Source organism: Dermacentor andersoni, chromosome 5 (genome assembly GCF_023375885.2).
Source record: "Dermacentor andersoni chromosome 5, qqDerAnde1_hic_scaffold, whole genome shotgun sequence".
In the NCBI taxonomy this organism is placed as follows: domain Eukaryota; kingdom Metazoa; phylum Arthropoda; class Arachnida; order Ixodida; family Ixodidae; genus Dermacentor; species Dermacentor andersoni.
Window position 1 is genome coordinate 170487292 of NC_092818.1, and position 25189 is coordinate 170512480.

At 45.9% G+C, this 25189-nt stretch overlaps 1 protein-coding gene across 3 annotated transcripts in view; it reads left to right on the forward strand.

Moving 5' to 3' along the window:
* LOC126531611 (hemicentin-2-like) overlaps positions 1-25189 on the forward strand; it is a 338274-nt gene that overhangs the window by 93498 nt on the left and 219587 nt on the right. Inside the window, exon 1 of one of the 3 annotated variants that reach the window (XM_055071296.2) lies at positions 22745-23704. The exons of the other annotated variants lie outside the window; for them this stretch is intronic. Coding sequence (XP_054927271.1) covers positions 23635-23704 — 70 coding nt within the window. The 5' untranslated portion in view covers positions 22745-23634. Of the gene's footprint in view, positions 1-22744; positions 23705-25189 lie in introns of those variants that run through there. 3 annotated transcript variants of the gene reach the window in all.

Here is a 25189-nt window from a genome sequence, read left to right on the forward strand (position 1 = left end):
GCGGAATGCATAGGCTTTAGTAAAGGCAACGCCCAACCAAAGTCGATATAAAAGCGTGGCGTCTCTACGGCGAAGCTGTGATGGCGCTCGAAGACTTAGTGTTGGATCAAGTGAGTACAGTCGCGTGTTTCTTAAATGTGGCTCATTCCATTGCGACGCGGTGCACTGCCGAGCAAGTAGGCGGAGCTTCCGTGCTGCGTCAGTTCTAGAATGAGGAATTTGGACGTGGCGCTCCTCAGTATGGGCTGAGCGGGCAGCGTGATCCGCCCGTTCATTGCCGATAATCCCGCAGTGACTTGGAAGCCACTGAAAGGTTATCTCATGGCCTGCTTCACTTATATGTTGCAACGTCTCTGTAATATGGAATATTAGTTGTTCGTGTGGTCCGCGTCGTAAAGGTGACAGTAGAGACTGCAGTGCCGCCTTCGAATCGCAGAATATTGTCCATTTATGTGGTGGTTCATCACCAATGTGATGAAGGGCAGTAAAGAGCGCTGCGAGCTCTGCTGCCGTCGATGTTGTCACGTGGGTCGTCTTAAATTAAATTAACTGTCAGGGTGATCACTGCGCCTCTTCCAAAGACTGTCCCCCCCCAGCAAAGCAGTGCATACGGCTTATATGATAAATGTAAATGCCGTGAAATGAACAAGTAGTGGACAAATATCTTAATGAAACTTTGTCATTCAAGAACCTTGTTTACATTTTTGTACATATGTAACGGCCAGGAAAAAATCTGTGATGCTGTCCTTTGTTCCAATGCACTGCGCAGGAGCAGCTGTCACCAATCGCGTATTGTAATTGCACCAAAATTTTAGTCGTAAAAGAGATCCCATATAAAAAGCAGCAGTTCTGCAAAATATACATTAGACTTGCAAAGTACAATGGAATATACAAATGCGAAGATAAAACTTAATAAAACGCAAGAAAGTCTCTCTGGAAACGTATATTTAAATATACGTATAAGTATCCAATAAATCTATGTATCTAAGCAAACGTCACTGTATACAAGGTGTTTCAGCTAAATTTAGCCAGATTAAAAAAATATGCCGATGCACTCTAAGACGACGCGACCATGTGCATGTTGTTCACTTTTGTATGTAGTGTGTCACGCTATCTTTTGTATTTTGCTTAATTAGATTTTAGTCAAGGTGCCTAAACCAACTTCTGAAGTAACGAAGCTAGGAAAAAAATTATAATTAGAAAATTGCAGAGGGGTTCGCAACACGTCCGAATAAACAGCTTCTGTCTTTCTATATATCTAATAAGTATTAGTGCATTCCAGCTTACTGATGATGCCTGCGAAATACAATACACCAAGTGTCATGCCCGCTTGCGCGTCGTGATTGCACTGCTCCCCAACGTACCGCGCACTAACAGCCATAAGTGCGCTGCCACTTAAAAGGCGACAGGGCAGCGACGTAGACGTTGGCTGTGCCATTTACGCCAGTGATGTGCTCCCCTCGCGAAAGTTTGCTATAGCGTTAAGTAGACACAGCAGTTATCGCTTGTGCAGCCGGAAGTAACAGGTCCATCATTTCGCGATAGCTGTAAGCAAGTTTAACATCCGTAAATAAAAAACTCAGCTTTCAGAAGGCCGAAAATGGTAGAATAAGAGTATCCTAACTTACCAGACGCAGTCTTTCACTGAATTAACGTTTATTTTTCATGCGCTTTCACAGCAAGCGCTCGAAGAGGTCACCTTCTGCAGCGATGCAACACTGGGGTCTTCTGAGAAAGCTTGCTGTCGCTGCCTTGAACACCGTCGGTGAAATGCTGTGGCACAGTCTTTAGGTATATTCTCCTGTAAGGCTTCTGGAGTTGTTTCCGTCGTGTATACGTGATCCTTAATATACCACTTTCGGATTATGAGACACGCCGTAGTGGAGGACTCCGGAAATTTCGGCCACTTGGCGATTTTTAACGTGCACCTAAATCTAATTACACAGGTGCTTTCGCATTTCGACCCCATCTAAATGCAGCCGCCGTGCCCGCGATTCGATCCCGCGACCTCGTGCTCAGCAGTCCAACACCAAAAGTCAAGAGGATTCAGGTCGGGTGACCTTGCATGCCACAGGACAGGCCCGTTTCTCCCTATCCATTGCCCTGAGAAGGTAACATCAAGCCATGCTCGTGCTTGACTGCAGCTGTGGGCTGGGGCTCCGTCGTGCTGATACCACATTGCGTCGAGCTGAGCTAGTGGCATGTTGCAGCAGAAGTCTTCAACCGGCTCTTTGAGGAACTCACTCTTGCCGGCCAGAATGTCGTTAAAAAACACTGGGCCAGTGACTGTGCTATCATATATTCCGCACCAAATGTTAAAAGACCACTGATATTGGTGGTGGAATATTCCTAGCCAGTGGGGATTTTGCTCATTGCAATAGTGTGCGTTGTGGATATTTACTTGTCAATTTCGGGAAAACTTCACCTCTTCAGTCCGGAAACCTTGGTGAGAAAGTCAGAATCCTGCTCCTTCTGAATCAAATCCAATCACCGAGTGTCTTTTGGAGATCCCTTGACTCCAGGCATTGATGCAACTGCAGGTGATAAGGGTGCAGTCCAGCTGTTTTCAAGATGATCCAGGCAGTTGAGTTGGACACACCGAGCTGTGCACTCACGCTGCGCGTGCTGGCATGCGGATTAGCTGCCATGAAAGACAAAACGTTGTAGCGAACCTCATTACTTATGAGTAAAGCTCTCTGCCTCTTTCTTGTGAAGCTGCCGGCTTGCTTCAGCAACTCGTAGGTGTTGAATATTGTCATCGAGCTCGGTCGCATACCCGGGTGCCAGCTTCGAAATATTCTTGCATCCTGCCGTCTCTGTCGGCCTGCAGCTCGTAGGGCAAGGATAATGTCTGCTTTTTCTTCGTTGGAAAAAAAGGCATCATGAAATTGATCGCGCTTTAACAGCCGATGCACGATAGTCTTTATTGTTGTCTGGAACTACCACCTATCACCACCACCACGTCAGTCAGTCGCTTTACGTAGTGCAGGAGGTAATGGCAATAATGGTTGCTAGCTTAAATCGAACAGCCAACGCTTGTGTCGCTGCCCTGTCACTTTTTAAACGGCAGCGCGCCTATGGCTGTTTGTGCGCGGAAAGCTTGGGAGCAGTGCAATCACGACATCTACGAAATGAAGAAACGCAAGGGAAAGCATGTTGGCCACAATCGAATGCCTACTTGGGGCACCTAATGTAGCTACCGAAGGAATATCGAAGAAAACCTGACACGCTTGGTCCGCAGAGAACCGTATGCATGCTGCTCGTTATCCTACACTGGCGAGATAAAAGTATTTCCGTAGACGTCGCGATAACATCGAAATGATGGTGACGCCCTCAAGCGAACGTGTTGCAATCGGTCGAGTCCCCACAATGGTGGCGGCAAGCGACCACTGCTTCTTTTTGTCGTCTGCTAGCCAGAAAGCGACCAAAACTCTCGGAGGCTAAAATCCACTCGGCCAGAGAAAAACGAACGCTCACCAAAGTGCACCGCGCGGTTGTCAGGGCAACACGTGAAAAACGCATGACCTGTGTCTGGCTCTGGCAACCTGCGGATAGCGGAACAAGAAAATTGAAGAGGCTCAATGTGTCCTCGCGAATAAAAGTCAAAGTACAAAAAATAAATAGGAACACAGTTACTTTGCTGGCTTTAACGTCTTGACATGGACGCTTTGGCGCAGGTGAAAAAATTTTGGCATCCTTTTCTGTGACATGATGGCACAACGCTTCGTCTCATCGGACCTCGCTGTGTGCTTTGTCAACTTGTCTGATGGTGCATTGATTTGGCTTCTCTCGTTATATATGGTCCGATGTACGACTTTAGAAAAGTCAATGCAGCTTTGCGTCAAATGTTTATAAGAACATTAAACTCACAACGATCCCGATTTGAAAATGTATAGCAGGACTTTGGAAATGTCAATGCACCTTTGACATCAAAAGTTATGTGATCTTAATACCCATAAAGTTTCGAAATTGAAATCCATGCTGTCCGCAGATACCGCAGCCTCTGCGATATGTCGCGACGAGCCCACTCGCCACCAAAGCGCCCTTGAAGCTGTGCTGGGATGGGGATCTTTGCGTTATGTGACTCCAGGTGCATGGGCGTTGCAACGATATCTAGCCCGAGTTCACAATGTTCGCACCGAAATGACTTTTCGAGCGTGAAAAATACATTCTAGACAAAATCCAGAATTATTTTCGGCGCCGGGGGTTGTTTGGTCGGCGGTGCATCACAGCACGAAAAAATTTCGAGGGGGGGGGCTGTAGCCCCATTAGCGCCCCCCCCTGGCTACGCCCCTGCCTCGAGTCCCTCGTGTCCCGGAACCCACATGATGCAGGTGTAGGGGGGAGGAGTGTCGCCACGTTTCAGTATGCTGATCGCTTTGATGGATTAGATTAGATTGTGAGGTTTTACGTGCCAAAACCACTTTCTGATTATGAGGCACGCCGTAGTGGAGGACTCCGGAAATTTCGACCACCTGGGGTTCTTTAGTGCACCTGAAGCAAAGTACACGGGTGTTTTCGCATTTCGCCCCCATCGAAATGCGGCCGCCGTGGCCGGGATTCGATCCCGCGACCTCGTGCTGAGCAGCCGAACACCATAGCCACTGAGCAACCACGGCGGGTGTGCTTCGATGGAGATCCTGCTCTTCGTGTAGTTGCGTGCCGCTGTTTGAGAGTCGACGAAGACCACTATGGGATCCTCGCTTGTATGGGTGGTGAGTACTATAGCGGCCTCCTCAGCTGTGTCCGCTCGTTTGGCGAGAATTGTCACCAACGCCAGTGTCGTCCTTCTGTAGTCTGCAACTCTGATGGGGAAGGCGTTTCGGCCCGGATACTTGGCTGCGTCCACGTAGCGCGCCTGCGGGTCGTTACGGTGCTTGTGTCTGATGGCGTTTACCCTGGCCAGCCGTCTGCCTCGATGGTATTCTGCATGTATGTTCCGAGGGATCTGATAAACTTGTAGACATTCTCGGAGCTTCGACTTGATCTTTTTCTTACGTTCGCCATCGAGTTCTAGGTTGGTTACGTATCCTGTGTGTCGGAGAACTGCTCGGCCTGTGGTTGTGAGCTTGAGTCTCTCGATCTGGTTGATTAGGTGCGCTTCCGCGAGTTATTCCCAGGAGTTGTGAACTCCCATGCGAAGCAATTGGTCAGTGTAGGCGGTTGTCGGCAGACCTAGGGCGAGCTTCGTGGCCTTTCATATTATGAGGTTTAGCTTTTGTTTCTCGGCTGTCTTCAGGTTGAGGTAAGGAGTTCCGCATGTAATGCGGCTGTAAAGGAGGGCTTGTACCCTTCACAAGGTGTCGTGCTATTTGAGGCCATTGCGGCGATTGGCCACCCGTCGTATCAGATGAGTAAGCTGTGCCACGGTGTTGTGTAGCCTGGAGAGTGTGGCGGAGCCAGACCCGTCCTTGTGTATATGGACTCCGAGGATTCGAAGTGAGTCGACCTTCGTTATCGGGACTCCCTGAAGAACGACTTGTGGGTCCGGTGCGTCGTGGCTTGGGGGCCGGCCCCGGGTGCGTACCCCAAGTACTAACAGCTCGGATTTATCCGGGGCACAGTGGAGGCCGCAGGTGTTGAGGTACCGTTCAATGATGTTGACCGCCTCCTGAAGACGGGCCTCCTGTTCGCCCGTGCTCGCGCCTCTCGTCCACAGTGTGATATCATCTGCATACAGAGCATGGAATATCCCTGGGACGGTGTCTAGGAGGCGAGAATAAGACCACCACGTGCGCTGAGAAGAGAATGACGAAATATTCCAGTTTCGTCATCAAAACATCTGCTGCTGCTCAGGACCGACATTTTTGTAAGTGCCACTGTTGAGTAGGCACATAAACAGATGTAAATTGAGAGGCATAGACTAAAATTTATATTTGTCCCGTTTCTGCAGATGCTTTTGTTGGGTCAACAATACTGTTGAACTGCCAGTTGAAGAAGCCCCGGTGTTCAAAGTTAATCTGGAATCCCCCACTACGGCGCGCCACATAATCCGATCGTACTTTTGGCACGTAGAACCCCAGAATTTAATTTCGTACGTTATTAGTGGACAACGGACCATGTTGGCCTAGATAGGGCATAGATTTGAATGCTTCTGGCGTGAAATGTTAGCAGAAAAAAAGAGACGACGAACAGAAAGAGCATCAGATAACAACTAATTTTATTACGTGTCAAATGCGCGTTTATATTGACTTGTCATGGCACAGGTCAAAAGAGAGCAGATAAAATAATAATGTAATATGAGTAGAAACAATATCTCAAAGCCAGATCAATAAGCTAAGACTCGCTCTTGTAGAGTAGAGCCGAAGTAAGACTGATGCATAAGTCACTCCTATTCTTGACATAATAGGCTTCCATGAGCTGTCGTGCAATCGCATTATGGCTTCTTCCGCGAATGCCCATGTCCTCATGCTGCGGTACTCAGCCACACGAGCCGCAGTGGAAGGGCCGGTATCAGCGAGATTCAGTCCTAATAGAGAGCACACGTTGTACTTTTCGGACATTACCACACGAGCCAGTTTTGCTGACGTGTGCCGTGCTACAGCTCCGCCGTATCTCACATACGGCACCTGTCCAGTAGCGACGATAGGGCCTAGCGTGCTTCTTCGCGCACGCCCACTTGACCATCTTTGCCGAACCACGGGCAAAAAGCCTCGACAACTTACTATACGTGCTGAAACCCCCAGAGGAACATCGTGCCTGGCTGTTAACCTTTTCAGGTTATGAATGATTTTTTGTATGTGAAGCACCACCTGGAATTTTCTTCTCATGTTTTGGGTGGAGTCAGACATACTGCCACAACCTTTAGACCTCTACAAGGTTAAAAGGTTGAAAGCAAGGCTCCCCTGTGGTTTGTAGGAGCTATTCGGTAAGACACCAGAAGCAGCACCAGTGGCCATAGACAGCAACTCCGGGAGCGTTTGCTTAAAAAGCTTCGCTTTAAAGGAAGTCAACATAAAGCAGAGTATTTGCTACATTTTTTTATGAGAACCAGAAATCTGCCTTTAACACTTTCTTCAACACAGTCTCTGAGACACAACTCGGGCTGCATTAGGTATGTCAACATATACGTACTGTGAACCAAAAGAAAGTGCATTTCATTCAGACCGCATAGTAACGGTGCGCCGCAGGCCGACCGTCTTCGTCCCTATATATTATTTTTTCTCTACCTCCACAAACGCAAATGTGCAGAAACTGGGAAAAAGCGGAAGCCCAACAAGAGACGTACTTGCTTTCGCGCACATCGCGTTAGAGCCAAGATATGCAACACAGTGACGGCGTGTGGAGCTCGTCCTTTACAATAGAAGTAAAAAGAAGAGAAAGAATACAAAAACGCAGAAAGTTTGTCGTAGAGCTTGCGTGTCAGCGTGACTCCTCTCCTAACCATACCGCGTGACATCAAGGCATGAATGCGAATCAGCGATAGCGAAATGCGCGCATGTTCCACCTTTGCCGAAAAGCCCCCTCGGCGCCCTTCCTGCTCTTTGTCGCACGAACAAGAACCGCATGCTCAGCGGACAGTATGTAGTGAGGTGGCCAACACGATGGGCTTGCTATGAATACTAACGCATTCGTCCTTCCTGTCACAATTTCCACGGACGTTGATTTTGCGTTCTTTCCTCATTTCTCTCTTTCTTTCCTTCTATCTTTCTTTCTGTCTTGGCTTCTGCTTGCCTTCTATAGAGCTTTTCTTTCATTTTTCTTTACTTGACTCAGTAGTACCTGGCCTCTCTTAAGCCACTGATGCGTGTTTTCTTTTTCTTTTTGCACCCGTTAGTGTTTCGCTCACGTGGTCCTTGTTCACCTTTTTTTATTCGCACGTGTAGCACGCAATGGTAAAAAGTGAATGCGGCAGACATGCCGGCCTACGGAAATTTATTCACTGTCGAATGGAACATATTCGCTGTTTACCTTATCGACATTCCTCCTACTCTTGACGCGCAAGGCCACTCTGCCGAATAAGTAAAATACAATCCATATGTCGGTTATCATGTGAGCTGTCGGTTACGGCATGGCATGGAAGGTAGTTTGTTTAGTGTACGATGTGCTTTCGGCACATGAATTTATATAGTATGCGCGGAAGCCGAATGCAACCGTGCGCCGAAGTAACTGCAGTATTCCGCGTGGTGGAGGCTCGAATAACTACGGGCATTTCACGAAATGAGGCAGCGAATTCACGAAGCTTTTCTGTAGTAACCATTACTTGCCATCAACTGGCCACTTTCCCTAATAGTATGTCGGACGTCATGACAGGTTTGCTTCATCTCTTATGAACAGTTCCAGCGTACGTGCTGTTTCGTAAATACCGGCCCCAGTTTCCTAAATGTAGGCAAAACTCACACGAGTTGGTCCTTGGGCCCTATAACGTAAAATTATTCCAATATATTTTTATTCCAATCTCCTAACGTCAAATTTGAGTAACCGCCGACGCAAGCATCGGGCGGTGACCCGCAGGGTTGTCTGAAGAGACCAATCAAACGCTCTCCTCATTTATCGGAGGTCACTTTTGTTTGCTCTTCAGATGAATAACATTGCCTACACTGAGCTGCTTGACTTATCTAATTGCCTGACAAGAGTCGAGGAGCACGCTCAAGTGTAGAGGCATTCGATGGGGCCGAGCCAGTGCACTGAAAATCGGTAACCGGATGAAGAGGGTGTTGGCGATGTCTGCGATTGGTCCGCTTTCCCTTACTTAGCTTGTGGTGAGTGGTCGAAAACAGTGGCGGCATGCAACGGAAGGTTAAGAATGCTGCTAAAACGGATCCTCAGCAAAGAAGAATTGGCAGACGGAGGTCGTAAACGTGCCGAAACTGCTCGAAAACGTTACACGGCCACACAAAAAGCTTTATTGTACTCAAATAAACCCATGCTCTCCGGCAGGCGCGAGTAGCCAGTGCCTGAGCGATCGGCGGCAGCCATCTTTTACTCCTTTAGGAATGGGGAAGCCCTGCGGCTATTCAGAAAAAAAAGTTCAGTTTTGTTGGACATATTATTGCATCTTGAACGCGTACACGTAACTTTGACGCGGTGAGTGTTCGCGGTTTTGTGACGTCGCGTGACAGGCAGGTGAAGTGGGTGCAGCCCTAAACCTTTTGACCAATAGTCGAGGTCTAATAGCGAAAAGGCGTCGAATCAGAAATAACTATTTCTTTTATTCCGTCCAATCACGCATAATCAGTGTGCACACGTGATATCAGATGATGAAATCACAGTTTTCGTGACGTCGCGTGACAGACAGGCGAAGTGGGGGTGGTCCAAAAGTTTTTGATCCTTCGCGGAGGGCGGATTGCAGAATTGGCATAGAAAAGTTTGGAACAGCTTTACGTTATAGCACCCCTAGTAAGCTAGTAAATCTGAACAACACCCGCCGTGGCGGTGTAGTATCTACGGCGTTGCTCTGCTAAGCCCGAGGGCGTGGCATAATGTCCCGGTCGCAGCGCGCATTCCGATGGCGGCGAAATTCAAAAAGTGTACCTCCCACTACGTTGTGTTTCATAATAATTTCGAGGTTCTGGCACGTAAAACGTCAGACTTCAGTTTTAAGCCTGCTCAGGAAGAGCAAGAAAACTACTGAAGTCGAAATATTTGTTACAATTTCTCGCTTGCGAGTGCTGAAGCCTACTGTGGAAAGATGTTTGGCGAAGTACTTCCTGCATTTTTCTGGGTTACTTTCATAATCGCGCGCGGCACAGACCGCCAGCGGCTCGGAAGTGGCTTAGTTGTTCAGTAGGATCAGACGCTGCTGATTCCCAGCTTCTTGACTTATCTTGACTTGTCTTGAGTCCCACGCTTTTCAACCTTGTACTCATTGGTCTCGTTGAACGACTTCCGAACACAGCTAAAATATCAATGTATGCCGATGACATCTGGGTCTGGGCGTCTGGTGTGACACGGCTGCAAGTACGCGCCAGGCTTCAAAAAGCTGCCACGTCAACATCGGCCTACTTAAATGAACAAGGCCTCAAGATCTCGCCAGAAAAATGTGCATTGGTCGCGTTTAGCCGAAAGCCAATGAGATCATACGATGTCTCTATCGACGGTCAAAGCATGCCTTATGTCAGGACGCACCGATTCTTAGGCGTAATCATTGATCGTGACCCCTGCTGGAGTGCTCATGTGGCCTACCTAAAGAAGCGCCTGACGGATATCTCTAATGTGTTTAAGTTTCTTGGAGGAAATGTCTGGGGTACTTCAGTACATGCAATGATGCAACTGTACAGGACGCTCTTTTTTGGATATTTGCGATACAGCTTGCCTGTGCTGACCAACACCTGCAGAAGTAATATCCGTACACTCGAAACCGTCCAGGCCCAGGCACTTAGAGCGTGTCTTGGATTACCACGGTGTTCGTCAATGGCTGAAACAATTGCCATTGCACACGATTTCCCAACCAAGATCCATATAGTCATGAAAGCGCTCAGAGCACACGTAGGACACCTTGCTCGAGCCCCTGCCCATCATCTAGCCTCACTGCCAGGGGATCGACCACGTGCTTCCTTTTGTGAAACAGCCCTGCCTAACCGTGCATACCTTCCATCAGGTTATACAGCTCCAGCGAAAGTTCCGTTTCCACCATGGTGCTTGGCTCAAGCAAAGGTTCGACTAATAGTACCAGGAATACGAGCAAAAGCCCAACTCTCGTTTCCAGCACTCAAGCAGCTTTCACTGCTCTTGCTGTACGAGACGTACAACGAGCATCATCATCTATATACTGACGCTTCAACCACAGTGAATGGGTCTGCAGGATCGGTGATCTTTCCTGCAAAAGCTTCTACCATAAAGATTCGACTATCTCACCAGACTACATCGACTGCCGCGGAGCTTTCTGCTATTCGTTGTGCACTTCGTGTAATTTCTGAAGAATTACTCAAGAAATGGAGCGTGTTCACTGACTCCAAGGCTGCTCTTCATTGTTTGGTTTCTGCCTTACGCCGAGGACCCCACGAACAACTAGTTCTAGAAACCAGACTGCTGCTTCACCACCTCGTCGAGCAAGGACACAACATCACGTTGCAGTCCATCGTGCACGTCTTGCAGTTGCTGCGAGACACTTCAGGATCTGATATTCGGGTGTCCCGTGCAGTGCGCAGTGCATGTTGCTAGTGAGGGACTATCATCATCTTGGCCTGCGGTGTACGACGCTCGACGAATGTTTGTACCCCAGGGGTTGTGCGTCTCGACGTGATCAGGCTCACCGCGCTCTCCTTACTTATATAGAAGTAACTCACTTAGGTTCACGTTTCTAGCTTATTTCTGTTTTCAAATTACAAGACATAGGACAGTAGTTCTTCTATATTAACATTATGTAGTAGCGGTGACCTGCAGGGACCGGCCCTACTGTGCGTCGAGAAAAGTCCGGAGCAGGTGACACAGGTAGTGCGTGTGAAGGACAGCACTCGCCACCGGTGTCATGTGCGACCCAGGTGGGCCTCATACAAGGTCAGGGATTGGGCGGGCCTAATTCATCGTCCTAGTTGTTAAAGTCAATTGCCATCTCGTTCCTTCTTTCCTGCCCTTCTTCATATCCTCCATTTCTACGTTTCTGTCTCCTCCTTTCAGAAGAGGAGGCAGGCGTAGTGCCTCTTTCGGTGGCAGTTGCCAACCTGCTTCTCGCTTTCCCTTTCCTGTCAATTGTGTATACGTTTTCATAATAATAATAATAATAATAATAATAATAATAATAATAATAATAATAATAATAATAATAATAATAATAATAATAATAATAATAATAATAATAATAACAACAACAATAATAATAATAATAATTATTATTATTATTATTATTATTTAATAAATCATTTAAGCTTTCTCAAATATGAACACAACAATATTTAGGGTCTAGCTGTCTTTCGATGCATAAAACATGACTGAGCAAAGAAAGCAATCGGCGCAAAAAGATGTAATCAGTCCGTTTTTCCTGGTTACCACTCACATTTTTTGTACCTAAAGTAGTGACTTGAATTGCGCGTTAACTATTTCATGCGAGCAGTGAGGCGAGTTTGAACCGCGAAAAATACCAATTATACAGGTTCGGTACCGTCCAAAGAAGGAACCGGTGCTTATTCTCCACGAAGCCCGAAGACATCTCGATACGGAGAGTCGAGCTTGCAGAGTTCTTTAGCTGTTTGGACACTTGGTAGCTTTCTAAGCAGCATCTCGCATAACGACGGAAAGCAAGCTTCGTTATCGCCAAGACGCCAGAAAACCGTTTTCATTTCTTATTCGCCCCCTTTTCTTTCTCCTGTTCCGCTGTAACGCCACGCTCGGCAACTTTTGACCCGCTGCGCTTCACAACAATTCGCTGCTTTGGAAAAGTAGGGCTCTCGGTAGACATTATCCTCCCTCCCTCCTCCTTCTCCTGCGCTCCCTCTTCCCCTGACAACCGAAACGCCACGAAAGTCAGAGCGCCGACTTTGGTACGTTCAAGCTCAGTGGTGGCAGCACGGCGGGCTCATTTAAAAGAGATCAAGGCACTTAAAAGCGGTGACTCTCGGTCCCCGACAGCAGCCAAATGATAATGTCTCTTTGTAAAGTCCTCTTTCATCAAGCCTACGCCAGCAAAACGACGCAAGACAGGCCCAGTTACACCCCTGCGTCCCTGTTCCCCTCCTGCCGCGTTAACATTTGTCTTGTATCTTTTTCTGGATATTCTTTCTTCCTTAACTTTTTCCCGACGTATATCGATGTCGTATTTGACCTGAAGTCGTCTCGCTAGCTCTCTTTTCGTAACTGCGAGCCGCGTGCACAAAGGCGGTCGGGTGCCACTAAAAAGTCGCCCCCGGCCACTCCACGTGCCCACTCGTCTTGCATATTTTTTTTTCGCTTCCTTGTGCTTTCCTTGAATTATTTCTCCAGCACTTCGACGACATCCGCCATTTCCTTAATGCAAGCGCTTCCTCCGTAATTTGTATTAAACGCCCTCAGCTCCTTTTTTTTTGTTTCAGTTTATTTTCTAGTTATTTTTTAACGCCTGCAGGAAAATACCGTAGTGATTAAGATTAATCTGTATTCACTGTGTGCGCACTTAACGGGAAAGTGAAGAGGTAGCGACAGGGGGGAAAACCTTTCTCCTTAGTTAAGTTTGCGCTAGCCAGGGGAGCCTAGTGGGAATCCGCAACACAATCCGGAATGTGCAAAGGTATTTTAAGCAAGTAGCTTTTGACCGTATTCTTTTTGGCAGGGAACAAATTAATGATGACGGTGCATTTTCGAGACCCGCACTTACAATACGGCGTCGAGTAGTTATATTTATCCGATTTCTTTTTACTGGGCAGCGGGGGAAAGGAAGAAGGGTTGTATATAGCACAATTAATATTTTTCTTCTTTTTTGTAGGAGGGCACTTTCTAAACAATTGGTAAAAGCTCCAGACCTGGTGGCCTTGTAGATATAAAATGTTAAAACCCTAGCACATTTGTTTTAGAGTTCATGTTAAAGAATCCAAGAAGTCAAAATTACTCTTGGAGCCCTGCGCCTCTCTTCTTCCCCCTAAAGCGTCCTCATAACCAACTATGCATGTCTGTTCGTGTGTACTGTGAACTTACATCTTTTTTCGCGACTTTCAGCCTCTCTTCTTCCTTCCCCAAGGCCCGGTAGTTAACAGAGCTCAGCCTGCTTAACAGCCTTTGCCTTTCCCTTATCGCTTCTCTCTTTTCCTCAACTGTGCATACTTTGGTGCACAGCATTCAATCAATCAACTTATGAAACTGTGGGTATTGCTAGGACACTGATAGTCACACAACTACGCCTAATCTAATAAGATAGCATTTCCAGATGACGGCGTGCCTTCCTTGCGGCCGGTTTACGCGTCAATTAGTCGAATCAGCAGTGAATACGAGCGCCACCCTTATACCTTGTTTTTATTGAACCACATATTGCAGCACTTGACAGATTGAAATAAACTCTCGGGCGCTCTCTCGTCAGGAACCAGGCACTGACATGCTCAATTCAACAGACTGAACCTGTGTTACCGGCGAGCACCGTCCACGAGCGATGCACAAACGCAGAAGAAAAAGAAATAAACGATGTTCGCTTTCGTCCACGATCATCAACCGCAGACAGCCGTCCCGGAGACAGAGCATCGACCCTAGCGAGTTTCCCCAACGGACGTCGTAGACGAAATAGCTCGCTAGCTAGCCTACCGAACAGGCCGATATCACGAGCGTCCCAACCACCGATAAACAAAAAAAGAAACTTCAACCGTGCAAGCACAGCTTTCCGAGACGAGTCTCCGAAGGAGGACACGGTATAGAACGGAACAAAAATAGGTAAAGGAGCAGCACGCTCCCTTTGAAGCGAACCGCTGTGCGTGAGGTGGCGGTGGGGATCGTCATCGAAAGGAGCGGGTGTGCTCGCGCACACGGCTGGTGATAACCGGCCGGCTGCGGCGAGGCCCCGCATCTATTGAGGACTCTTTTCTGGCTTTCGCTCGCGATTTTTCGTCGGTCCAGATTGGGCGCTGCCGCCAGAGCTCCCGGCGAGAGAATGCCGGGGCGCACGCTCCCGAGCGCGCGTACTGGCATCGATCGCCACTTTCGCCGGCTGCGGCACTGCGGAGGATGGTCTTCTTCTCCGCCAAACCAACTGACATGCGGTGAAGACAGCTTTACACTATAGAACAGTTTTACCGTGCACAGGCATCGGGCAACCTGAAGCTGAGAGGAATGTCGTCGGACAAGTCTGCGTCTATTTTACAGCATAAGCTCTTATTGGCTAATTCCTATAGCTGTTTCGGTGGGCGATGCTGTCCGCCGCGGCCGTTGTCCGCGCAGCTATTGCCAGGAATGAGGAAAAAAATAAGCCAAGTTCCCGCCGGGTCGAACATGGGCTCTCTGCGTGGAAGTTGGCTACTCTACCACTGTGCCACGCCAGCGTTGCTAGCTGCTGCAGAAACATGCCCTATACGTGCCTCCTAGCGCGTGAGTAGTGACGCAATATGAGATTCGCGCCGCTTAGCATCGATAAGTGAACACTTTGGATTGTAGTGGCATATTATTGCACCAGGTAGCACGTCATGTAGTAGTTGCACAGGTAGCGGTACAAGGTAGACAGAGAAGCTTTGAGGAAGAAAAAGAAGATTACGGATATGTATACAAAAATGCTAGAATGACAAACACGTATAGCATACCTGGATAAATCAAGCAGGCTAGATGACTGTTTGTCGCCACACCATTTCAAAGGCGATACCAATAAATCATCAGCATCAGTAGCAACAGTAGCATCGTATCGCGCCACTTGTCACACTATGTGAAATGCGCGTAGCGTAGCGTCCATACGGGCCAACTTTGTATTGCAGTTGCGCTGTGATCCCCCAGGTACCTCGACAGGTAGCAGTTGCATCGTATCGTGCCACGTGTCAAGTGATGTAACATGTGCGCCGCGTAGTCTCGATACCTTTGTTTACTCTTCGTTAGACGTTAGGGCGCCTCGTCGCAAGGTACTAACCGCTGCTGAAGAAGCGAATAGTAATACTGCGCACGCATATGCAACTAGGCAACGTCGAGCTCTGCAGACGACTGGGCAGAGAGCAGCACAAGCCGTAGCTCACTGTCGACGCCGGGCAGACAGTTCGGTTCGTTTTCGTGAAAACAACGCAAGCATACATCCCCGCGAAGACCCTCTAGTGTGTTCTGTCGAGAATGGAGCTCCTATAGAACCGCTCCTCCAGCTTGAGCTGTGACTGGACTGCGTGGGCTACGCAGGTCCGTAACTTTTTTTTCCACATGCACTATGCTCGTAGAGGACTGTCCACAACGAATTATTTACTTACACAGTCAACACGTAAGACAAAGTAAAACGCATATGTGCTCTACTTGCATGTATGGTTCACCTCGGCGACAATGGTGATCAGGGCAAACATAAATTTACTTCTATATTTGTGTGTAACCAGAGCGACCGCCACAGTGCGTGCCTCTCTAACTTTTCACTCTTCCTGTTCAATGTTACCTTCACCACATCTACGAACAAAAACTAATCACAGTCTCTTCACAGCATGCTAGATCTTCTGCAACAGAACGACCACAAAGTACTCGATTGCCTTTTCGTTCTCTTTTTCTAAACTGCAAAGGTGGCCTCGAAGGAAACGGTAAAGATACTATGAAAATAGCTGAATTTTTGAAATTAAGTTTTCACTTCTGGTCAACTTGCTGCCGAAATTCGTCGAGACAAGGCACATTGAACATTATGTTATGCTTACCCCAGTACAATGTTCCAATAAGTTCTTGAGAAACGTTTACCTCTTCAGGCATGGTATTTCAATTAAAATATTATAGTTAAGCACAGGCCTCCAAACATAACTACAAAAAGACTGCAATGGCATATTCTGCTATGACTGTGTATTTTATTCACTTTGCGCCCTATAGTTGTTTGTGAGAAGTGAACTATAGTGGAACAGCAGTATTTTTAATGCAAAGCTCCGTAAATCTTTACAGTTACCCTGCTTGTAGTGGCCTTTACACTGTTGCTACTGAATGGGCGATGAAAGCAAAAAAGTTATATGATCAACATTGCTTGCATGTGGAAAGTATATTGCCATAAAATATGATACCGCATTACTCAGGTACTACCATGTATCATGTACTATACAAGTGGTCGCAGACACTTGTCGACTTCAGAGACTACAGTAATGTTTTAAATGCGTAAGCATGTTTATGCCTACCCAACGAGGATGGCCGTCCGTCCGTCCGTCCGTCCGTCCGTATGGCACATAAGACGAACAGCTGTAACTAGGTTTGTTTATAAATAAGCAAAATAAATTCGAAAGGAAGAATGTTGGTGGTGGTGAGTTTCGAACGTACGATCCCACGCTCAGAAGCCGAGTGGATTACCCACAGGTCTTAACACCCACTTTCTTTTTTTCTTTCATGGTATGTATTACGAACATAATGCGTACTTGCGTAAGTTATTTACATAGCGGCCAAAACAGCACAAAACAGTACAAACAAGCACAAAACAAACACTTCACAGCACAAGTAATAAAGAAAACAGTTCTCTAAAAGTGACTCAAAAGGATACACTGCATCAACAATGAATTTCTACACACTCCAAAGCATTCTTCTGCAAAGTGCATACTGAAATGCCACCTGCTAAAGCCTGGTTAAGTAGGAAAGACAAATTGGTTCATGTTGACCGCGACAAGCTGCGCGAATAGTGCACTTCCTGGATAAAAAGGCCTTCAAGGCACCGAGGCAGTCCTATTCGAGATGACAGAGTGAAAGTCATTCCTTGTGGGCATATTGTTCCACCACATTGCAGAGGCGTTAATGTCCGAAGATGAAAGCACCTGTTCGAATTGTGAAAGGTCAGCTGTATAATGAGTTGAGTTCGGGTGACCACAGCAGCACCGTCTTCAAACGGGAGTAAACTGTACGGAAGTGGAGTCGGCAGAGGATGGAGCACTGCGTTAGTGAACACAAGGACGCCATCTTGTTTTGGGACGTTTTCCAAAGGACGTTAAAAAAGGATTTTGATGTAAATCCTCATACGATACGATATCTTCGATATCTTATGCCACCTAAATGTGAAGATGTGCCTTTTGACATCTTGTTACGCGGCTTTGCACAATTTATGGAAAACGCGCATTTTAGATCTGAATGCAGAACCAAATGTATCTTCGAAGTCACATTTCATTCAGGTGATTTCACAACTGAAATACTTTTATGAATAAAGAGACTTCCAACCGTGACCAAACACCCACGTTTGCAGGGTGTTTCACGGACACTTTCAAACATTTTTTTTCAGTGACCTGTGGCAGGTAGCACAATTATACTTCATGAGCTGGTCTACTCGAAGCGGTGGACATTACTTAAAAAAAATGAAATGCATATTTGACTAATTAACAAAAATTCACCAATTAAGTTTTTACTAATTACGGTATAGCACATATTGCAATTTAGAAATTCTAGCAGGTGAGACTGCAAGGAATATAACCAAGGTCGGGTCAAGTTTGATAAGACTGATAATGACACCGGGCAATGTGGAGATGAACAAGTGGCACAGTGCCTAGGCATACTTGTGCATTTCCTGTGGAGTTTCTGCTGCACGTTTTTCTTGCTTTCAGCACCAGCGACATGTGGTCCCATGGTCCAAGCATTTTCGCCTCTGAAAGCAAATTATTTACTGGAGAATGTCTGCTAATAGCCAAGCTCAATTCTTTATTCTTTAAAAACGAGCATATCGGAAGCAACATAAGATGTACAAATTACTTCATAAATTCTATTTCTGTACTCGATAGTGTTTATAAACTATAGTTTTTGTACAGCGTCCATAAGTTGTCATCTGTGGTTTCCAGTTCTGAAGCCCTAGAATAAAAAAAATACTAAAACAATATAAAACAATATAAGCTAATTTTTTTCTAACCCCTGCTTCGTTATCGCATTATTAATCGCTTATTTTTTTATTTTTCTTGTACGGAACCACCCGGCATAATTGTGTCTACATATGTATGTGTATGTATGTGTATGTATGTATACATATGTATGTACATATGTATGTCTACATATGTGTGTGTGCGTGCGCGTGCGTGCGTGCGTGCGTGCGCGCGCGTATGTGTGTTTGAAGAACTGCACGCTAAATGAACCGTGTAAACGCCCTCGATTTGAGATGGCCGCACACGGTCCCATCCTGAGACTGCTCGGCGTCTTGCCGTCTTTCGGAATTGCGCGCGAATCAGTCGCGCCACAGCGTCGCATCGGAGGAGCACTCGCGCGTTCAGGAGCTAGAAGGAAGCGAAGGCGACACACCGCGAAAAGACGTCGATGCTTCGCTGGTCCTCGAGGTGCGAATATCGAACGGTTCGTCGTGACAGGGAAAGAACGGCGGAGATGGGTGAATAGACAGGGAGAGCAGGAATAAACGAAAGCCCACTCAGGGACAACGCAGAGACAAGATGAGCGAGCAGTACGCTGACAAACGAACGTTAATGCGGCAGCCGATTCCCGGCAAACAACAAAAGTAAAGAGAAAAAGGCAAGCGCAGTGCTTCAGGGCAAAGCGCAGAGAAACACCGGGACCCTACCATGGTTGGAACTGAAGGACTTAGAGCCGGATGTACGTTCGTCGTGTTGTTTATGTTCTTTTTATTTTTTTTATCTCTTTGTTTTCTTTTTGTTTTTGTTGGCTCCTACTGTGTCTTTTACGCTGCTGCTGCTTCTCCTGATATACTATAGTGCTTCGCGCGCTGACGTCAGCTCTGGAAAAACAGAGATGATCGTGACAAGAGTCACACGTACGCGAGTGGGAAACTGATCATCGCTGTATAGCGCGGCAGTGGCTGTGCCTCATCGTCGCACCACTGTACGCACTCACAACTTTCTACTAGGAATCCGGTTTCGTACGACAAAAGAAAAAGAAAAGATGGCTACAAAAAGAAAGAAACGAAAACACGAGGAATGAGAAGGGACTGCTGATATAGGTCGCTTTTTGTAAACATCGAACAGGGGAATGTACGGAAAGTGGAATCTGAAATGGACGAGAAAGAACAAGCTGGTGACGTTTACGAGTGGCGAGTTGGGGAGTGTGTGGAGGCATACATAGCCAATCCTCCGTACAGCTTGTCCTTATTTTTGTGTTTTGAGTACGGCTACACTTTTTTTTTTCCCTTTTCTTTCTGTTAATCCGCTCAAGGGTTCTTAGGCACCGTCAGCGATTTTGACACCACTCTTGACAGATACACGGTCCGTTGCCCTCGGAATCAAGCTTGCAGCGTTGGGTGGGACGAAATTCCAAGATACTACAATGTAAACGTATGACAATCCACGAATAATCATACATGCAGGAAGGACGTATTTAGCGAAATCATTGAGTCAAACCGTATGTTTGCGCCTCTCTGTTACAACGTACACTTGCTTTCTTTTTTCATTTCTGATGAAAAGGAACTGCAAGGTAGCATGGGGACATCATTGGGCTGTGGTCCTTTGTGGGCACATATACTGCTCACTTTGAACTGCGAAACGCGGGTGCGTTGTAAGAAATATTACATGTGCAAATGGCTTCCCTTCTGTTTATTGTTATCTTGTCCAGGCTGTCCGCAAGCCTTACCTTCGCTTTTTATTTCTCAGCTATACTTATTGAAAACAAAAATAAAGCAACGCTCCTGTGTGTCAGAAAATATACTCCCTTTGGTTCTGGCCAAACGTGTTACATTCTGAGTGAAAGTTAGCAAGGCATGAACCTGACGTGAACACAGGTGATCACCAGCGGAGAAATTGTGTGTAAGAAAAATTGTAAAATAATCATATCCTTCTCTGCAATTCAGTAACGGCGTATGTTAAGTTTACTAAACAACGAGTGAACCCTCTTCCCTTTATACTGTTTTTATTGAACATTAAAAAAAACATTCTTGTAAATTTAGGCACTGCTTCATGACGAGCTTACATACGATAACATGAAAACATTTTTATTTTACTGTTGTATGCGGGGCACTTCAATCGTGATGCATAATATAAAGTCTGTCATTTTTTCACCAATACTTGAGATACATAATGTATGACGTGGCAGGAAACTTTGCAAAATTCTGATCACTGCAATTGTTATGATAAGATGGTCCTGCGGGAAAAGCAGCAGATCAAAGTTATTTTCTACCATGAATGGAATGTGGGTACTGATGATCAGCGGGCTCTCATAAAAAATTGCGTGTGCATTGCAAAAGCATCGGCGTGAACTGTGATTTCGTGTCTTTCTTTCTCTGTGGGCTCTAGTTGTTTTGCTCCCGAGCAGGACGTCCATTGTAAATTGCCTCGAAATTTGACTCTCATTTCTTAATGTTCAATATGATGAAAGTCTGCGTGGAGCAAGAGACGCGAACCCACAGAGCACCCAACTTTCCGTTCGAGTGCCCCCTATTATTGATGCATTTATTTAATAAGCAGTGTCATGTGAAATGCCTTGTCGCGATTACACAAGTTTCTTCATTAATAAGCTCCTTTCTCACACTCCATCTTGGCTGCGTAACACTGTCAAGCAACGAAATAGTTTTGCTGAATATTGTTCAAAGTACGGCACTAAGCAGCCACTTATAATTGCCAGGGCCTGTCTTGTAAGTATTCTGCAGTTACAATATTTATTTCCCATGAATTATCGCGTCCCTTTTACAACAATTTGTTTCGTGAAAGAGACGACGACTGATTTATTCCTGGAAAGCAATAAAATTCCACGAACTGTCTTTTTAAAAAGAATTGACACCCGCAATACAGTAAGCCAGAGTCTTGAACGTCGACAATCCTGCTAACCTGCTAGTGGGCCTGTCAACGGGAAATATGGAGCAATTCCATATCGAATGAATTAAGTGCCACAGTATCGCACACCTCGCGGGTCAACCAACCTCAAGCCTTTCAAGGTGTCTGCACAAAAAAGTCCGGGAGAGCTCACCATCGATAAGGAAGCACAGTGGCTGCGTTAGATCTGGCAGTGCTTTACTTGTGTAGTTGCCATGACTGCATGCAGTCAAGGATAAGAATGACGACTGGATAACAGCATCAGCGGTACGCAATGCTTTGTAGCACAGACATCTCTTTTTAATTGCGCTCAACCAATAAGGGTAAAAAAAGTGCTCTGATCTCTCTCAGCTACCCAGGATCAGAACACTCGGCTAGCATAATCAGCTGGTAAACAGCATTTCCTTCCATAATTTCACGGGCAGAATGAGAGTAGTAATGAGGATTGGTTAACTGTAAAGCCGCTCAATCGCGAGATGATTGGGCAACGCAGTTCCACTATAGAGGGGACAGCCTTTCTACCTTCCAATTCCAGCACTTTCCACTTTCGAAGTGTTAACCTACCACTGGAAAAGCCCCACAAATAAGGCAAGGTTTCTCACCATTTCTGGGCAACCAAGTTTCCCTTAATGACGTCGCTCATTTTCTGAACGTATTCTTGCCCAATCAGCACAGTGAGCCAAAGCTTACACACTTATTGGTTTCCGTTCCTTTCTCATTTATCTTCTCCGCTGCGGCAGTAATTACCAAGACTGAGAAATCCTCCGATGTACAAGTGCATCGGGAAGCTTGCGACAGCTGACAGGATCGAATGACTCCCCTCAGGCAGCTTTACCAGAGGTGCAGTTTGACTCCCGAATTAAGGAGCGCGCGTCACGTTTAGCATAAATATTCTGGTACACTTATTACGACATTGCAGTCATACATCCAATCATCCATAATCATATGTATTAAATGAAGTACTCCCCTTCGCTCTTCAATGGTATTTCATTAGAGCAACCTGTACATACAAACAATACAGACGAAGAGGCAACAGCTCGCGCTAGCCTCCAATCGTCGTCATCGTCTTCTTACTGCTCGTCTCTTCGTCATTGGAAATAATATTACGTAGCACTATAAAGCAAAAATATTTTAAGGCACTCATATTGGTTTCCATCCTGAATCAAGGCGAGATTAGGAACATTTTTTTAATATTTTGTAGGATAAAGTTGCTATTCTCAAGTTTTCAAAAAGGCTCAAGATATTAAGCAAAGATCCCATCAATCCTCTCATTTATACTTGGAGGGCTTTAATATGATAGAAACATCGATAGCCTTATCACAATATTTTATACTGCTATTTCCACCAAATAACACAAACCTAGTACCACGCAGCACAGGGCATTTGAGAGCAAATTTCTGGCTCGAGAAACTAACACACACTTCGAAACAGAATTCTACCTCTGTGGTTTGCCAATATATAGTCAGGGGCAGGGTGACATTGGCAATGTGTTCCATTGCTTTCAGATGGAAAAATTTTCTTTCCTCTCGTTTATCGACCAGCCTCCACTTTCCCAACAGGCGATGTAAAATACAAATTTTGCTACTGCTAAATTCACGCTACTAGTGCTACTTCTACAACACTACGTAGCACCGCTCTCTCCGAGTCTGCACAACCACTGTTTCTTTTGTTGTGTCTTTAGGCGCGTTACCTAATTCATTCCTCGCTTCTGCTGACAGTCAACAAAGAACAAAGCGAAACCAGAAACACTGTGGACATTGTTTAACGTATTATTGTGCTTAAACTTGAAAATAGGCAAAAAGAAAAGAAAGAAAGAAATGTAGCCGCGCCACGACCACCTGCAGAGTCAGACACTCTCTCGTCGAACAAATGTACAGTGGTCGTAAAAAAAAATATCACTGCTCAGTGACTGCTTTTAGGAGCTCCTAAAGTTTGTCGTGTTTCGAAAGCAAAAGGAAGTGGGGACAAAATTTTTGCTCACTTCTGAAAGCTACCTACCTAAAGCTACGTGACATCTTGAAAGGCTCGGGTGTTCCCGCCAGCACCATTATGCAGAAAGGAAAAGAAAATACATGATTTTCTTTACCCCTGGCATTCGTACACGTCTCATTTTGAAAGTGCTTCCGAGTCGGTTCGCAGGTTTGTTGAAAAAAGGCGGCGGAGCTGCGTTGCCAGCAGGGTTTTGTTGCTTCTGTTTTTTTTTTCAGGTGACTGCAGTAAGGGAGAAAAAAAAACTAATAAATTCGGCTGTACAAGATGTACTTCTGTACCCGGAGTGGTCGTTTTTGTGTTTTTGTAGTGATCGAAATTTTGCGAAATCGTCTCAGGCTGCTTAGATTTTACGCACGCGGCGTCTGCTCCCTTTCTATATTGGAGAACTTGCCAGGGTGACTCAAAAGCTTTTCTTCCTTTTTTTTCTCCCATGCTTGTCTTTTTAGGCTTTCCGATGATAACGATAAAAATTGACAACGTGGAGTTGACCGAAGTCACAGGTATGACTGCCCCCTTTTCTTGTCTTTTCGTGATACCGAGCTCTAGCGCGGCGTTACATCGATTTTAAAGCTCTCGCGCGCGCAGCCCGGTACAGATTTGCATTCGAATGCAGATTTGCTCTCCGCCCACGAATTGATGGCGCATAAATAAGTAAGACGACAGACAAAATATACTGTGCCTTCTTTAGTTTTGTCGTAACTCTGTATATTTGTTCTTACTGCTCTTGCAAAAAAACAAAAAACAAAATGAAGCGGAAATTAACACACTCGCTATTTGTTCGGCTGCTACTGAGCGTTTTTAGGCAAAGGAAACCTCAATTGAGAAGAAAAGTACTGCAGTCTAAAGTGACACGACACAATTTGTGCTAACACTTAAGAAATACGGATTACAGAGCTCTGGTCCTCTTAAAAGCGCAATGACTAGCTGTGCTTCGCGAGTACGTACTTTTTGCTGTGCAATTTGATTAAGCAATGAAAGTAAGTTTCTTGAGTGCACTTAGCGAACTGCGCGTTGTGTCGAAGCACTCACGAAGCTCTCTCAATAAACAAAAAAGCGCTTTCCTTGTGTTGAGGTGTGATGCATATTTTAATGCAGCATTTTTATTGTTATTCTTTTTTGGTGCTGAATGACAGATGCTTTTCTTCTGTTGTAGTGACTACGACGACTTTTTGCTTAATGGCGAAGAACAGTAGTTCATTTCTTTCACAATAGCTGCATACTTTATTAGCGTAGTGGTTATATTTTTCATCTGCGCCAATTTGCTTTCTCGCAGCATAACAGAGAAGGCTTATAAGCGCCGCTATTTGGCTATGCGTAAACAGACATGTGGACATTCGGTGGCGATGCATTTGTTTACAGGTGTACACAAAGTGCTCCAGGAGCAGTCGGTCTTATCTAGGATGTTTATTCAGAGTGTTTTCGCTGCATCTAACAACGCTGTGTAAACAATCTGTTCGAATCACGCGCGAGTCTGTCGGGCAGCAGGACTAAAGCGACCGGAGTTCGGGATAGTTCGCCTCGTTGAGGTCACTGTTTTCGTAACAATGACTGTGGCGTGTCGTCGGTTGTTGTGGTCGTAGATTCCAGGGTAAAAAAAGAGAGAGAAGGAAAGGGGGGGGGGGGGGACGAAGCCATTGGTGCATTCAGAGAACGAAACATAATTAAAAGCAAGACGAGGTCGATAGTTGGTTTTTATACCAGTTGAGTAAAAAAGTCGCCTGCAAGTTCATATGAAAAACAGTAGTACAGCTGACAACCTTTTAGGAATAAATAAACCAAAAATTGTTTCTATGAATGAGTCTGGCGGTCACATTTAGCAGAGCGATGAAACTTCGTGACGAGGGCCTGCAGGACTCGTATTTACAGTGTGCCCCATATCTATAATCTGATATCATCATATGTTACCCTGCATCAAACCTTGTACGTTGCTATTTGAAGCCACATCATCTCATAAGTTCTGAGCATAAAAGTTATTTTTTTGATAA